At 43.4% G+C, this 16,239-nt stretch overlaps 1 protein-coding gene across 3 annotated transcripts in view; it reads left to right on the top strand.

Moving 5' to 3' along the window:
• Window positions 1–10,585, top strand: part of ahr2 (aryl hydrocarbon receptor 2) — an 82,362-nt gene extending 71,777 nt beyond the window's left edge. For 2 of the 3 annotated variants that reach the window (XM_028571451.1, XM_028571453.1), the window contains 7 exons: window positions 1,046–1,172; window positions 2,274–2,413; window positions 3,248–3,450; window positions 4,427–4,536; window positions 5,857–5,998; window positions 6,080–7,739; window positions 9,503–10,585. In XM_028571451.1, coding sequence (XP_028427252.1) covers window positions 1,046–1,172; window positions 2,274–2,413; window positions 3,248–3,450; window positions 4,427–4,536; window positions 5,857–5,998; window positions 6,080–7,739; window positions 9,503–9,583 — 2,463 coding nt within the window. In that variant the 3' untranslated portion in view covers window positions 9,584–10,585. The remainder of the gene's footprint in view (window positions 1–1,045; window positions 1,173–2,273; window positions 2,414–3,247; window positions 3,451–4,426; window positions 4,537–5,856; window positions 5,999–6,079; window positions 7,740–9,502) is intronic. The other variant, XM_028571452.1, reaches the window with a different exon arrangement.
• Window positions 10,586–16,239: the final 5,654 nt, after the last annotated feature.

The raw sequence follows: 16,239 nt of genomic DNA, 5'->3' as shown, positions 1-16,239 counted from the left end.
TTAATAAAACAGGAAAAGTCAGTATCGCAGTTTAGGGGATTTTATAAGTCTGACCGTAGTCAGACCAATGTAAATCAGACCAACACTGGTACTACCATAAACTTGTTTTACCACTTTAGCCGCGCTCACACTTTGGAGCACAGCCGTATTCGCCATCAACGTCCAACAACATCTGCAGCTGCAACACGGCACAAGCAGCAGACCGCCATGGAGAGGTACTCTGCATCAGCGCCTTACTAAACGACACAAAGAAATAACGGAGGCAGACATGCTGAGCACTGTCCAGAAGCCAGGTTACCAACTTAGCACTAAACCTGCAGAAAATAGTTCCTTCTCAGGTTTCTTATATTTAGCTAACACTTTGCACTATTTTATGACACTTTATTAAGCATTTCTTACTTATTCTTTAATTTTGCACCTTAATGTTAAGAGATAATTGTTAAGTGTTCATTGTGATTTTAGACCTGTTTACATTTGAATTATTTGAGTGTTTTCCATGGTTGTATTGACATTTCTGCTTTTATAACTGAGGGGATTATAATCAGAGCAGGGTTAAGTTTAAAATAAAAATGTTTAAATTTAATATATTTTTCTCCTGGTCCTTATTTTAAATAGGTCATAAAAAATATCAATAATTATTGATATCGACCGATATGAAAAACTTATATCGTGATACAGTTTTCAACCATATCGCCCAGCCCTACATTCGGTTTAGGTGCTGCCCTTAAGCCTTATAATAGTAGGAATAGAAGTGCAGCTCTCCTCAAGCTCCGCCCTAAGCTCTGAGGAGCGACTACAGATGGAATGTAACCCTAACCCTAGCCCTAACATAGGGCTTAATTTTAAGAAAAATCTTAGAAATGTGGAAACATAGGGCTGTGGGACCATTGGGCTGTGGGACCATTGGGCTGTGGGACCATAGGGCTGTGGGACCATAGGGCTGTGGGACCATAGGGCTGTGGGAACATAGGGCTGTGGGAACATAGGGCTGACACCCTTTAAATTAATATAACAGAGGAAAGCTGATTTGTTTCTCTGTTTTTAGTCGGATGTCATCCATCAGAGCGTGTTTGAGTTGATCCACACGGACGACCGAGCTCTCTTCAGACGGCAGCTCCACTTCTCTCTCAACCCAAACACCGTCCACAAAGATGGCACCGCAGTGAGTCCCAGTAAGTGTGCTCCTCACGTACACCGCAACATATGAATGTGTGCTACACCTGAGCAACACACTTAGGGCCTGCATTACTCATAGGTGTGGTTTGGGCGTAACGTGCAATAAACCAATCGGAGCGTTATCTCGGATTCCCTTTAAAAGCCAGGCGCGCTTGTTCCATGGCGGATTGCCTATTATAATGGCGGATTCGCTAGGCACACGCTCTTAATACATCCATGGGCGCACGCCAGGAGAGGTTCACAGCCCGAGGAGACCGACGTTTGCTATTGGTTTTTCTTTTTAACAAAACAAAGGGGGACAGAGGGCCTGTGCGCCCGCCAGGCGCATGGTTCTAAAGGGTTGTTCTTTGTGTCTTGATTAATCAGAGGTGTGTTTTGGGCGTAAAATGCAATCAACCAATCAGAGGGTCATCTCCCGTTCCCTTTAAAAGCCAAGCATTGCCTTGGGGCATTGCTATTACGATGGTGGATTTGCCATATTTTGATTTCTAATCTTCTGCATGTGTGTGTGCTGCTGCGCGTCCCTGTGTGTGTAACAAGCATAGTGTGCGCGCTGCTGTGCACGAGCCTTGGCACACTTTACTAATGATAAAATAACAATGAAAATGCTGCGTTATTGACTTTAGACCAGGTTTTTGATCACTTCCCCACTGCCTCAAGATAGCAACACGCCCAGAATGCACCTGAACACACCTCCCCGTAAGACCAGCACGCCCATGGGTGCACAGATGGGCGCAGGTGCATTTGCTGTTTAAACGACGCGGGTGCTGGACAGGGATACTGACAACTGCGTCAGTCTTAGACTAGCAAAGACACTTGCGTCGGGCTTTGCGCTGCATTGCGCCGAGTGCGTTGCGCCGAGTGTGAGATAGGGCCCTCTGTCTGTATAGTCTGACATAGTGACTAAACAAATTGTGTAGTCTGATCCTGGCGTAAGACACACTGGGGGCTAAAACTGGGGGTGATATGCTCTCTCCGTCTTGTTCTAGTTCAAATGCATCTGCAACAAGACAAAAAAGTATGACCGCAGCACAGCTTATCAACATGAGATGGGACTACTTTGTGGATGGTGAATGTTTTGGTCATTGCTTCTGCAGGTGAGCAGAGCTCGGCGGAGATCAGCAGCAACGTGATGACCTACGACCCGCAGGCCATGCCTCCAGAGAACTCCTCCTTCCTGGAGAGAAACTTTGGCTGCCGCTTCCGCTGCCTGCTCGACAACTCCTCCGGCTTCCTGGTAAAACGCACACATCTTTAACCCTCGTGCTGTCTTCCCATCGACCACGCAACTTTTTTTTTTTTTTTTTTTCTATGTCAAAATTTGAAATGAAAAGGGTTTTTTTGCAACCTTTTGTTGTTCTTTTTCGACACTTGCCACTTTTCCCGATGTTTTTTGTTGATTTTTTCCCCGGGGGTTTTTTGTCACTATTTGATGTTTTTGTCAATTTTTTTTCCAGCGATTTTTTTTTTTATTTATGTTTTTGTCAATTTCTTTTTGTCATGTTGTAAAAGTCAGATGGCTTTCTATTGGCTGTCAGTGTCTCTCTCTCCGCCGTGCCATGTTGTGAACTCAGATTGATTGTGATTGGCTGTCAGGGTTTCAATCAAATGGCTCTGAGTGATCCCAACAATCCCATACGGTTATAGTTTAGGTGTGGACTCCAGCATCCAGTTGCGTTAGAAGGATTTGACTTACAAACTCCTTTATAGGGGGGGATCCATTCAGTTTTTGTTGCTTTTTTGGACGTTTTTTGTCACGTTTTCAATGTTTTGTGTCTTTTTTCGAGTTTATTTTTTTTCTGCAACTTTTTCAATGTTTTTGGCACTTTTCTCACTACATGCATACATACAGGTCCCAGGACCTCCCTAGATAGTTGGAGATCTCAAATCCCCCCCCCCCCCCACTACCCCAATGTTGAATCCAAGATTACACCCTTGGTAATCGTTATCGTTACAGTTATCAGTCCCAGTGTGGATTGGCCCTTTATCCTGCAGCCGATCAGTAGAAAGCAAGTGTAAAACTTAGCCGGACCAAATGTTTTGACTGTGAGTTGTGCGTTTTCCTCTCCAGGCCCTGAACTTCCACGGCTGCCTGAAGTTCGTCCACGGTCAGCACCGCGTGTCCGAGGACGGGACGCTGATCCCCCCGCAATTCGCTCTGTTTGCCATCGCCACGCCGATGCAGCCGCCGTCCATCCTGGAGATCCGCACCAAGACGCTCCTCTTCCAGACCAAACACAAGCTGGACTTCACGCCCTTGGGCATCGACACCAGGTAGACGCAGACGCACTCTGGTTGTCCACTACTCAGATCTGTGAAACTAAATCAGCTAGGCAATAATTCATTTATTGTAACCCGACAAGCCAGACCCACATCCAGATGTTGGGTCTGGGAGCTCACCACTGGCGGGGCTCAATCCGAGGGGGCGGGATAAACGGTTGTCTTTCAAATTCCCTTTGCACGCAATAGGATAGCGCTACAACCAACCAGAGCAACGCTAGTTGATAGATTCAACTTTTGCCGTATCCGGTCGGCAAAACTCCGAACACATCTTCCTTTTTTAACAATGACTTCAGAGCCGTTCTTTGTTCTTTGAACTCCAAGTCTCCCAGAGTCGCGGCCAAAGCCGATTCCAAAGACCGCTGTTCTCCAGCAGCAGCAGCCATCTTCTTTGTTTTCAAGTAACGGGGAATTTGCGCGGAACGTCGCAACTCTGCCATCATTATGTTAAGCCCCGCCCACCGACTCTATACACAATGTGATTGGCCTGACCAGAGTTTGGTTTTTCCAGCTCGCAAGCCAACGGAGAGTTGCTAGACCAGACCCTGGCTGCAAATTTGCTGCCGCTAGGGTGCGTCTAGATTTCTAGGCAATCATTTATTAAGACAGACTGTAGAAAGAACAAAAAATAGATCTCTCTTAATGGAATTAACAAACACAAAATGTCAACACCTAGTTTGGTATCAATATAATGTTCTGACAAGCAGACAAAAACAGAACTAAATATATATTGGTATTGGCCATCAAAAGAAAGAAGAATTATAAGTCAAACAAAACAGATTTATTTAGAAAATTTTTTAGAAAATTCTATTTGAATAACTTCTTTCCTTAAAAACCAAATGACCCTAACCCCACCAAAAATGGACAAGAGTGCAGCACCTGGAAACAGATCCCCCATGATCTTTAATTGTTTTTTTTTTTCTTTTTTTTTTTTTTTATTTGAATTTAATTTAACGTTTTCTTTCTGCAGAGGGAAGGTGGTTCTGGGTTACAGCGAAGTGGAGCTGTGTATGAAAGGTTCAGGCTACCACTTCATCCACGCCGCAGACATGATGTACTGCGCCGAAAACCACGTAAGAAGTAAGTCACCTCTTTAATTTAATTTGAAGTCCTTTTAGTAAACAGCAAGGGCGGGGCCAGACGTTGAAAACAGCAGGGGGGTCCGGGGGTCATGTTTCATTTACAGCAGCTATATGCTTTAAGCCGTCTGATAACAGAATGCCTAAAAATCTGGTCATCATTTGGGGAAACATGAGAGTTAGATAGGAACATCCTATTTTCTTTGATTTTGACAGTTTTTTTTTTTTTTTTTTTTTCAAAGATTTTGTTGCTGTTTTGGACGTTTTTTTTGGATGTTTGTTTTCTCTCACTTTTTCTACATCCTGTTTTGTTATCTTGTTGTTCCCATCATTCTGAAACCAGAACACAACACACATTGAGGATGACTCATTTTCCCTCCTGCCACCTCAAGAGAGGTGGAAACTGTCCGATGTTTCTATTTTTAAGTTCCATAACATAGGTAGGGTTTAGGGATGCACCGAATCCAGATTTGTGGGGTTCGGCCGAATACCGAAACCACTGATTAAGATTCTGCCGAATCCGAAACCGAATACCGAATCCTACTCTCAGTTTTTAGCTGTGACTGTCCTTCCTTTGCTGTACCTGAAGTTGCTGCATTTTGGCTGCTGTCTGTAGATTCCTTCATGCACAACTTCTATTGTTTCGGATCTTTCATACGCAAATTGCGTATGCAAATTGAACATGTAGCTGGACTTGAATGGCCTTCTTTTGACTGAAAGTACTGCCAAACAACACTTATTCTGCTCACCAGTTCCATTTTCACTTTCTCACAGCCTACTGCATTGAACGCTTCACCTACGAAAAAACTTTCCCGTAATCAACGGCGGCGTCACTACGTCAAGTGTAGGGATCGGTTCGGTGGAAAAGAATTCGAAAAAAGCCCAATATTCGGCCAAATCCTGGATTCGGTGCCTACCTCGTAGGGTTGCTCCATTGATTTGTCGGTCCAGTCAGAGAGACGGAGGGGAAATGACAAAAAGTTGAACTTATTTGAAAACTTCTCAAACATTGGGGTCTTTTAATGCTGTAAAACCCCAGAAGCCACCAGCTTGAGAATTTGCTGCCTTTCTCTGTTTCATACAAAAATTTGGACATTTGTGGTTTAAATTAGCAAAGGAAAATTTTTTTTTTTAAAGTGGTTTGATTTAGCACCGCATGGGTAACATTTCTTTTATATACTGGGCTTATATGCGAAGATGGATCACCTTAAAATGGTCTCTTCCTCTTCCAATCTTCTAGGTCTATTATATTTTAATGTATGTTTGGATATATGTGATAGTGATAGATAGATATATCTGACTCTTTCTGTGTTGTATCCAGTGATGAAAACCGGAGATAGCGGCTTCACCGTCTTCAGGCTTCTGAGCAAATCCAGGAAGTGGGTCTGGGTCCAGGCCAGCGCCAGGTTGGTCTTTAAAGAGGGGAAACCAGACTTTATCACGGTCCGGCAGAAAGTTTTGACGTAAGTCTCTCTGAGAACTAATTCTTTGTAATGTTTTACATTAGGAGCGGCGACCCACTCTTGTGTTTTTTTTGCCCCCAGGAATGAAGACGGGGAAGAGCAGCTACGCCTCCGTCGGCTGCAGTTGCCGTTCAACTTCGCCACTGGAGAAGCGTTGCTTTACGACATGGCTCCCACCATCGACATCCCCGACCCCTGCTCCGCCCCCAAGCAGAGAAAGTTAGACAACTACAACGTCCCCCCCAACTCCCTCCTCGGCTGCATGCTGAGTCAGGACCAATCCATCTACTGTGAGCACAACGACACCCTCAGCTTCCTCAACGACGCCGCTTTCAAGGACACCCACGCCACAGTCAGCGTTCACGGAGATGTCTGGCAGCTCACGACGCCCAAAACTGCCTCGGGAAGCCTGGTGAAGTCCGAGGACAACGTTCAGGACATGATGGAGACCCTGCAGCAGATCCTGTTGGACAACAACCTCTGTGACACCGTGGATGTGGAGCCTGAAGAGCTCAAGAGCTGGGAGAGCACCCTGTTGAAGATAAACAACAACAGCTGCGAGCTAAACGAAGACCTGGACCACATTCTCAGCAACGACATCCTGTCGTATGTAGAGGAGCAGCTCCAGAGGGAGGGCGGATTCAAGCTGCCAGATCAGCTGGATGAAATACCAGCCTGCCTTTCCACTTTGGACCTCCAGAACCAGATTCCCGGCCAGGCTGGGGAGCAGAACTTCGGCTGGCCTCTGGAGCCCCAGAACCAGCTGATAACGAATGGAGGGCAGATGGTAGCCGGACAACCGTCTCCAGTCGTGGGGATGATGAAACTGACTCACATGGATCTTCCTCAGTTGAGTTCTAGTTTAAACGGTCCAACCCTTCAGCAGATTGCTTCACAACAAACGCTCCCCACTTCTGTTGGTCTTCAACTGGGAACCACGGGCAACACTGGCGCTCCAGTTAACTTCAACCCCTCAGTGGCGGCTACAACACAGAACCAACAGAGGAAAAGACAGTTAAATCCCATGTCCAGCTTCAAGGGAGACCAGTGGAACTCCCCTGACCCCAACTCAAACCAAGCCGACAGCTTTGTAGCAACCTACGCCCAAAATGTTTCAAACGAACCAGGTTTTGCTGCTGATCCTTCCTTGGCAAGCTGCCTACAGGGCCACTTTGCACTTCAGACACAAAACAATGGCAACCAGAGACAGTCTTGGCTGCTGGAGCAGCAGCTGATCTCAAGCGGACACCAACAAATGGGCGCCTGCCTCAGCCAAATGTCAAGATTTCAAAGGAATCCTCTTCCTGGGGTCGCCGTGGCCCAGAACGCTGTCAACAGCAGACCAATGTTCAGAACGCCAGAGACTTCGAATGCACCGTTTCCCGTTCAGCAGGCCATGGAGCCGCCGCCTCTTGCGCCTTCAAGCAGTTGTATGTTCAGTAATGCCCCCGCCTCCGTGCCTTTAAACGGAGGGAACCTCAGTCAGACACCCTCCTGCCAGAGACTGAACCATGCCAGCAACCAGATTCCTTCCAAGCCCGCCTGCTTCAACCAGATTCCTTCCAAGCCCGCCTGCTTCAACCAGATTCCTTCCAAGCCCGCCTGCTTCTATCAGGGTCTCCCCGGAGTTGGATCCGTGCCAGGGAGGACGGCCGTCCCTGGCCCTGATGAGGCAGCGCTGTCCTGCCAAATGGCGACTGGTCTTGACCCGAACGGCCTGCTGTTCAGTGAACAAACGCAGGTAAAACAGTAACACCATACCTATCTTTCAAGTTTGAAGACCTTTCATTTTTTAAGATGAAGTGCCGATTAAATTGTTTTCAGTGTTGTAGCACATTCCTAGCCTGGTCCTACCAGACTTTGGTCCATTTCATTTGTACAGAGAGTCTGGCCACTCTCCATTGACAAGTGTTAACTTCCTTGAAGGTGGGTACTCTGTTAAAGTTTAAACCCATTGGATCTGCCCAGAGCCACTCTGGATCTGCCATAACCAATCGCTAACGTTTGGTCGTGCACCACAATTAGGGCTGGGCGATATGGTTGAAAACTGTATCACGATATAAGTTTTTCATATCGGTCGATATCAATAATTATTGATATTTTTTATGACCTATTTAAAATAAGGACCAGGAGAAAAATATATTAAATTTAAACATTTTTATTTTAAACTTAACCCTGCTCTGATTATAATCCCCTCAGTTATAAAAGCAGAAATGTCAATACAACCATGGAAAACACTCAAATAATTCAAATGTAAACAGGTCTAAAATCACAATGAACACTTAACAATTATCTCTTAACATTAAGGTGCAAAATTAAAGAATAAGTAAGAAGTGCTCAATAAAGTGTCATAAAATAGTGCAAAGTGTTAGCTAAATATAAGAAACCTGAGAAGGAACTATTTTCTGCAGGTTTAGTGCTAAGTTGGTAACCTGGCTTCTGGACAGTGCTCAGCATGTCTGCCTCCGTTATTTCTTTGTGTCGTTTAGTAAGGCGCTGATGCAGAGTACCTCTCCATGGCGGTCTGCTGCTTGTGCCGTGTTGCAGCTGCAGATGTTGTTGGACGTTGATGGCGAATACGGCTGTGCTCCAAAGTGTGAGCGCGGCTAAAGTGGTAAAACAAGTTTATGGTAGTACCAGTGTTGGTCTGACGACATTGGTCTGACTACGGTCAGACTTATAAAATCCCCTAAACTGCGATACTGACTTTTCCTGTTTTATTAACGATTTACCTCGCTCGCTGCGGCACTCACTTTCCACTCCACGCCGGTTCTGTTACACACGAGACAGCGATGTGGCGCAACCAAACATGATACTGTTACATGATTGGCTGTTAGAGTTTCACTCCCCACGATGCTAGGTTGCCAGAGAGTGAGGGCCTTTTTTCATGCAATCAAACTTGATTCACAACCTCTGGTTTCTTCTGATGAAGAAAAACAAGTTATCGAACGTTTTATCGACCGCATTTTCTATTGATATTGATTATGTGTCTATCACGATACATATCGTTATCGTTTTATCGCCCAGCCCTAACCACAATCACGGGCCGCTGTATAAGAACTCTGTGGGCCGCGTGGGGAGGAGGTCGGGGTGCTTAGTCGGGTTATAGTCAGAGCTTTAAATTCACTTTTTTGATCACTAGCCAATATGGCTAATATATTTTTAAAGTTAGTGGCCAATCGGATCTTCCACTAGCCACATTTTTACTAATTTAAAACATTTTTAACTAACTTTACTACTTATTTTTTTAGCTCCTCTGGTTTGTTTCGCGACGTTGCGTTTACTTGTAAGCAACACCGCACATGCTAGGTAGTAGCTGACGGTGCAACACGTCACAACACGGCGTTCATGGGAAATGTAGGATAAGTACAACAAGGCAGCGTTGCCAGATAAAGATTGTGTTTTGCAAGCCAAACATGCACAAAACCGCCCAAATTCTTACTGGTATCGGAACATCTCTACTTTAAACAACATTCATAATTCATTCTTTGTGTCGTTTCATAGATCAACAGCTGTCTAGTCAACGGGAACGGCGGTATCCCCTTCTCCTCGCTCCCCAGTGGATACTACTCAGAGAGCAAATAGGAACCAGCCGGATGCCCAGCTGGGACTGAAACGGCGGTTTAAAGGAAGCGAAAGTGGATCAGACTGAAGAACAGACATTTTCTCGAGGAAAGGACGAGGATACTCGACAGGACGCCTCTCTCCTTTTTCTCTTTTTTCCTCGTATTCGGAAACAGCGGCGGGAGCTGGAAGTGTTTGGTTCAGGACGGCTGGTCTTTGAGGAAGAGAAGAAAAGGACAACCTATGTTCCCATGTGAAATCCCTCTTTGGAGCTGGTTGGATTGTACCAAAAAAAACAATAACAAAAAGGTTAACGGATGATCTGAGTCAATGATTTGTTACGAGCAATCAAGATGGAGTTGGAGACACTTTTTAACCGGTGGTAAAAGTCAGTTTTCTTCCGCCACGCTGATGGATGAAAGTTTGGCTGCAGTCATCACTCATTGTCAGCCAATCAGGCGCTGCGCTGCCCTGCTCTACTCTTTATCTTTATCCCCAGGGTTCAACATTAAGGGTTGCCCGATGGTCCGGGGCAAGCAAAACGCCACTTCGGGCAAGTAACTATAACAACCCGGTTGCCTGTTCGGACGTCATCGTATCATAAATGACGTTATCGTTCTCTTTCCCCCGTTTTTTTGTTGTTGTTGTTAATAAATAAAATGAAAGGGGAGAGACTTGGAGGTCGGAATGGAACCTGCGGCCGCTACAAGACTGAGCCTCTATATATATGGGCGCACGCTCTACCACTATGCCGACCCAGGCACCCTCGGAGAATGCTTGCTGAAGGCGCCGTTGGCCGTTGCGCCTTAGAAGTTTATTTGCGACATTGTTTTTTTTACGTTTTCTTCGACATTTGGCTCTACTTTCAATATGTGTGTTGTTGTTGTTGTTATTTCCCCTTACTTTTTTTCGACACTTTTCAGGTTTCTATTTTTTTTAAATTGTTAAACTGTTAAAATTGACATTTCGGGCAAGTCAATTTTTTTTTTTTCACTTGCCTGAGCAGACAACTGAAAAAAAAAAAAAAAAAAAAAAAAACTTAAGGTTGAACCCTGCAGTCCTCATTGTTGAAGCCTTAACTCTTTTAAAAAATTACACACATACTGTCAAAAAAACGAAACACTTCAGACAACGCCTACAATCTGACTTGTTGTTTATTATTAAAGTACGTACTTTCCGAGCTGCAACGGGCAACGTGGGGGGGGGGGTGGGACGTGTATTACAGGGGATGTAATCATTATGTTGTGCTACTAGCTAATGTTAGCTAGCTCCTAATGTTAGCTAGCTTACTAACGTTAAACGGTAGTCCCGGTAGTTTGTGAACAGAGACGTTAATAACGTGACAGGCTTTACAGCGTATGTACAGCGCTCGGATGTATCGTAAGACAATACACATGATGAACTACAGCCATTATATCCATTTTTACACGAGAACTCAGGAGAACCGCCATATTAGCGCGCAGTGCAGGGCGCGGTCACCGTGGGTCTGTGGCCATTATTTGTGTTCATTTTTTTTTCATATTTGTGTTTGCTTGCGCATCGGAGTGTAAATGTGTGTGAATGAGTATCTGATGAGCAGGTGGCACCTTGTACGGCAGCCTCGGCCACAGTGTGTGAACGTGTGTGAATGGTGAATGGTTCCTGTACTATGTTAAAGCGCTCTGAGTAGTCGTTGAGACTAGAAAAGCAAGTCCATTTACATTTACATTCATCATGCCTCGTTAAATCAACCTGGATTCGGCTATAAGTGCATGTTAAAATTTTGAAATCCTAACGGTTTAAACAAAAACCATTTAAGTGTTTGGTAAGTCGTACCCACAATATTTTTTTTTTTTTCTTTATTTTGAAAAAAAAAAATTATCTGCTGAAATACAGAAGTTTCTTTCGCCATGCAAAGTCTATGGGAAAAGTCTTTCTAGGCCAGAGGGTTGTCAGATGTTGCCCCCCCACGCCCCCCCATGATGCGAGTAGGTGCATGAGTGCGACAGAAAGTGTTTCGCTGTCAGGCTCCCCCCCACCACCCCCTCTCTGCCAAAGCCCCAAAAACCAGGTGAACAGGCAAAACACATAAATATACTTTCATCACTTCCACCCAAACCCCGGTGAACACGCCCACCGTCTACAGTAGAGCTGAAGATCTTTGCCCGAACCCGACGATCATTTTACATGGGCTCGGGCCGTGCTCGGGCTGTGCTCGGGCCGGGCTTGGGCTTGCGCCCCGGGTTGCGCAGTAAATGAGCGGCCAGGTGATGCGTTTCGATTAGCGCGCATAATTCATGCTGAGGAGGTGAAACGGAGGCTGGCCTCTCAGGCGATTACGTTTTGGTTGCACCGGCAAAGAAAGCAAAGTCTGAGGTATGGAAAACGTTTAGGCCTATTTAGAGGGCTGAGAGGTTAACCATGTTACAGAGGAAAAATTCATAAATGACTCATTCTTGACAAAAGGCAAAAGAGCTGTGTGTGCGTGCGCACATTTGAATAATGTCAGGCTGTAAACGGGTTTGGGCTAAAAAAAAAAAAAAAAAAAGCTGTCTTGTCGGGCTCGGGTGTTGTCGGGCCTGTCTTTTAAGGCCTGATTACAGCTGTAACCTAGCGTATCAGTGCAGTGAATCATTTAAATGAGACCAACATTATGTCGGCGGGATCATTTAAAAAGCAACCGCGACTAGATTCTTTGTACAGCCCTATTTCTGGTACCGTGGTGGAAGAAATTTTGCCATGGCGGGCCGCCACTACAAAAAACCAACATAGAGGAAACGCTGTGGAAGTTCTTCAGTCTCGAAACATGAATAGCATGAGTTGGATTTAATGTGCCTGGAGGACAGCAAAAGAAGTTGCCATCAACACTCCGCTGTCTGCGACGCACAAAAAAACACAATACTCTCTAAATATCTCTATTCTATTTTAAGCACTCGGAAGGATAAAATATGTATCTACTTGTTTTTTTTGCCGTTTTTCTCCTTATGAAAATTGTGTCTCGGTTGCATTCATTTTGAACTCTTTTGCTGTCCCAGTGAGGGAGATTTTTTACTTTTGCAGACTGTATATAAAAAGAAAAAAAAAAGTTTAACGCACAACGAAATCACAGCATCATCATCCCTAACAGACAGCTTTTTAAGATTGAAAGATGATGCCGTGAAAACAGCTGCTTGTTAGTGCCTTCTTTTATGTATAGTATATATATATATATATATATATATATATATATATATATATATATATTTTAAAGCATTCAGTCAGAGCAGAGCAAACCAAATGTGCCCTTTTCCTCAACTTCTTCAGAGCCAATATGTGAGATCATGTTTGCACTATTTTCTTTAATGTGTTTGCCAAAGCATAGTGAAGAGAAAAGAATTTTGTTGCAAAAAAAAAGAGAAGTGTTTTGATAGCAAAATTAGGGTGGTTTTAGTACTCTGTATACTCTAGATTTGTATAGGTATTGGATCATAAACTGTGTCTTATTGAAAAAACAAAACTCAACTTAAAGTAATAATAATCTTACATTTTGAATAAGATTTTGCTTTTTAATAGGCCTAGACTGAGAGTCAAAGCTGAGCAGACTCACTCTCTGCCTCAACAATTTGGTTTTAAGCCAGTTTTTTATTTATTTTGTTACTTTTTTTTTGTATTTTTAGATCTGAACATGAAACTTATGCTGCGTTCCAGGCAACCCGTAACTCGTGTTTTCACAACCTATTCCCCGTGAAAGTGCCCTGGAACGGCGGTCAAACCTGTAACTTACTCCCCGTGAACTCGCACCAGATGGTTGTACTCCCGGTTACAGTTTTTGACATTACACACACACGTAAACAACAATGGCGGCCCCTGTTGACGCTGTACAGACGCCGGTGATTAACGGTGAGAAATGAATAGACATAAATAGGCAACGTAAAGTAATTCCGCACATTATAATCCAAACAATACACATACGACTGTGAACTACTACAGGTTATGTTTATTAAATGAAGCCCAAATATATGTTGCCGACTAGAAATCGCTTGTATCAGCTAGTGCTAGCTAACGTCAATGTTAGGTAGCCGCTAGCTAGCGCTAGCTAACCCTAGTTAGAAGGGTTTGCTGTGACTTTGCCTGGAACGCTACCAAGTTGTGAGTCGTGACTTGAAGTCGTAACTTACGGCCTTCAAATTTGTGTCCGGAAGGCAGCATAAAGCTGGCGATTAAAAGACCAGGATGTTAATCAGACTCGCGGTAAGATACTGAGATGCGAGAGTGGAGCCTGTTGACGCTGTACAGACGCCGGTGATTAATGGCGAGAAATAGAAATGAATAGACATAAATAGGCAACGTAAAGTAATTCCGCACATTGTAATCCAAACAATACACATACGACTGTGTACTACTACAGGTTATGTTTATTAAATGAAGCCCAAAATATGTTGCCGACTAAAAATCGCTAGTATCAGCTAGTGCTAGCTAACGTCAATGTTAGGCAGCCGCTAGCTAACGCTAGGTAGTATGGTTTGTCGTGACTTTGCCTGGAACGCTACCTAGTCGTGAGTCATGACTTGAAGTTGTAACTTACGGGCTACAAAATTTAAAAACTTAAGATCGGGATGTTTTAACTCATTAGAAAAATTGCTGTACGCCACACGGCAACTTTTCGGCATTGTAACAAAAAAAAACAATCGTAAATATGACGTGTCAACCGCTAACTACGTCTACGCTCATTCATTGGAATGGTTTGTTTTCACCCCCCCGCGATTTAGCGGAACTGACGTTTTAGTGAGCGCTCCCGCTAATCCCGACCAAGTCTTATTGATGAATTGAATGAATTTTTTTTTATTTATTATGACTTTGAAGCTTTGGCTTGCTTTTTGGCTTAATTTTTCACAACATAATGTGCTAAAACTCTTCATTTTAAACTCAAAATGTCATCGTAAAAAACATCAACCGTGCATCGGATTGAATCACGAAGATAATCTACCGTATAAATCTAGGAAACAAACTTAATTCTCGTCGAAATGAAGTCGTTTTTCTCGACGGATGTATGAGAAGCATACGAGCGAGAGAAATGGAGCATCTACACAGTAGGGAGTATTTAAAAAGATGTAGCGCAACACAGTCAACCTGGTCCCTGTTGTCCTATGCTTTTGTGTGTATCTGACCGGAACAACAATCTTTGACATTGATGCAGTATTGTAACCGGAAGCCACAGAACGGGCTGTAATGTTAACCCTATGGGGGAAATGTGCATCGTCAATTCCGTCCACTAAAAGTGCTTGTTTTGCCGCAGACAGGCTCAGATTATTATTCTAAGTGTCTGACAACATTATGGGAAGGATCCCTACAGAGATAGACCTTTTAAAACCTCTTTAAGACCTTTCTGTTTAACCAGAAACAGCTCTGAGGTCGCTAGCGCTAAACTCCACCAGACTCCATTTAAAAAAACAATACTTTTAGCGTGTATAGAACCAACATATTTGCACATGTAAATCTGTAAACTATGTGTTGATTTCAACCAAAACTAGAGTTGTGATTGTTGGAAAAGTGGAAAGACGACCCAAAAACGGCTTTTTTTGATAGTTTTATTTTGTTTCTGTCGACTTTGAATGAAGTGTTTTTTACGATGCTAAAATTTATTTACATGGAGTCTGGTGGGTTTAGCGAACGCAATTTGGCGGATGTTTTTAAGTTTAAATAAAGGATCTCACTCTTTAACAGAAAGATCGACCTCCTTAGAAATCCTTTCCATAATGTTGTCAGACACTCAGAATAATAATCTGAGTCTGTCAGTGACCAAACGAGCACTTTTGTGAAGGTAAGTACAAGCTGGACCATTGTCCTATTAACTTCCATTGTAGCTTGTTTCTCCGCTGCCGACTGCAGCGATCTCGCTTAATACTGGACCAACGTCAAAGATTGTTGTTCCCATCAGTCACTTAGACACAAAAAACAAAGGACAATAGGGGTCCAGGTTAAAAAAAACGTTACCCTTTAATCCCTCTTTAAATTTGAGCGCTTTAATCCAATCACAAAGTATTCATATAGAAATATTAAATCTATTTTGTTGCTTGCTTCTAGTTGAAAAACCAAACAACCAACTTATTATACTTTGCAAACACCAGGAAGCCAAGGCTCCACATTGCAGTATCTTTGTGTACCTGTATATAAATACATAAATGTTCTGTTTAAAATATGTACATGTCCTATATTGTGTATTTTTATGCCGCATTGCCTTAGCCCTGACTCACGCCTTCATCATTTATTGTACATATTGCACAGCATATACAAAACAGTATGTTAACTTCCTGTTATGATGGGTTTTTTTGTGTAACTTGTCAACACATTGTATCTCGTTCATTTGCCTTCCAAATCTTGCCTCTAACAGTGTATCAAGTGTTAATCCTTCCATGCTTGTAACAGCGCATCATGTAAAAAATGTAATACATTTATATTTCATTATGAAAATGATCTGCCGCATTTTGTAATAAAAACCCTGAACGCAATTTGTGATACTTGCAGTGATGAAAGGTAATCTACTGAACACAAAGTATATTTTTTTAAACTACATTTTCAGTCACCATGATTAAAATAGAAATTACATTTTTGTTGGTTATTGCATAATGCACCACACTACATTTTGGTTAAAATAAATTGCAACCCTTCGCATTTTGTAGGAACCGCCGCATTATGTAATAATTCATTACAAAGTGTGG

Source organism: Perca flavescens, chromosome 24 (assembly GCF_004354835.1).
Source record: "Perca flavescens isolate YP-PL-M2 chromosome 24, PFLA_1.0, whole genome shotgun sequence".
Lineage (NCBI taxonomy): Eukaryota > Metazoa > Chordata > Actinopteri > Perciformes > Percidae > Perca > Perca flavescens.
Note: the sequence above shows the minus strand (reverse complement) of the source record. Positions and strands in the feature narration are given on the sequence as shown.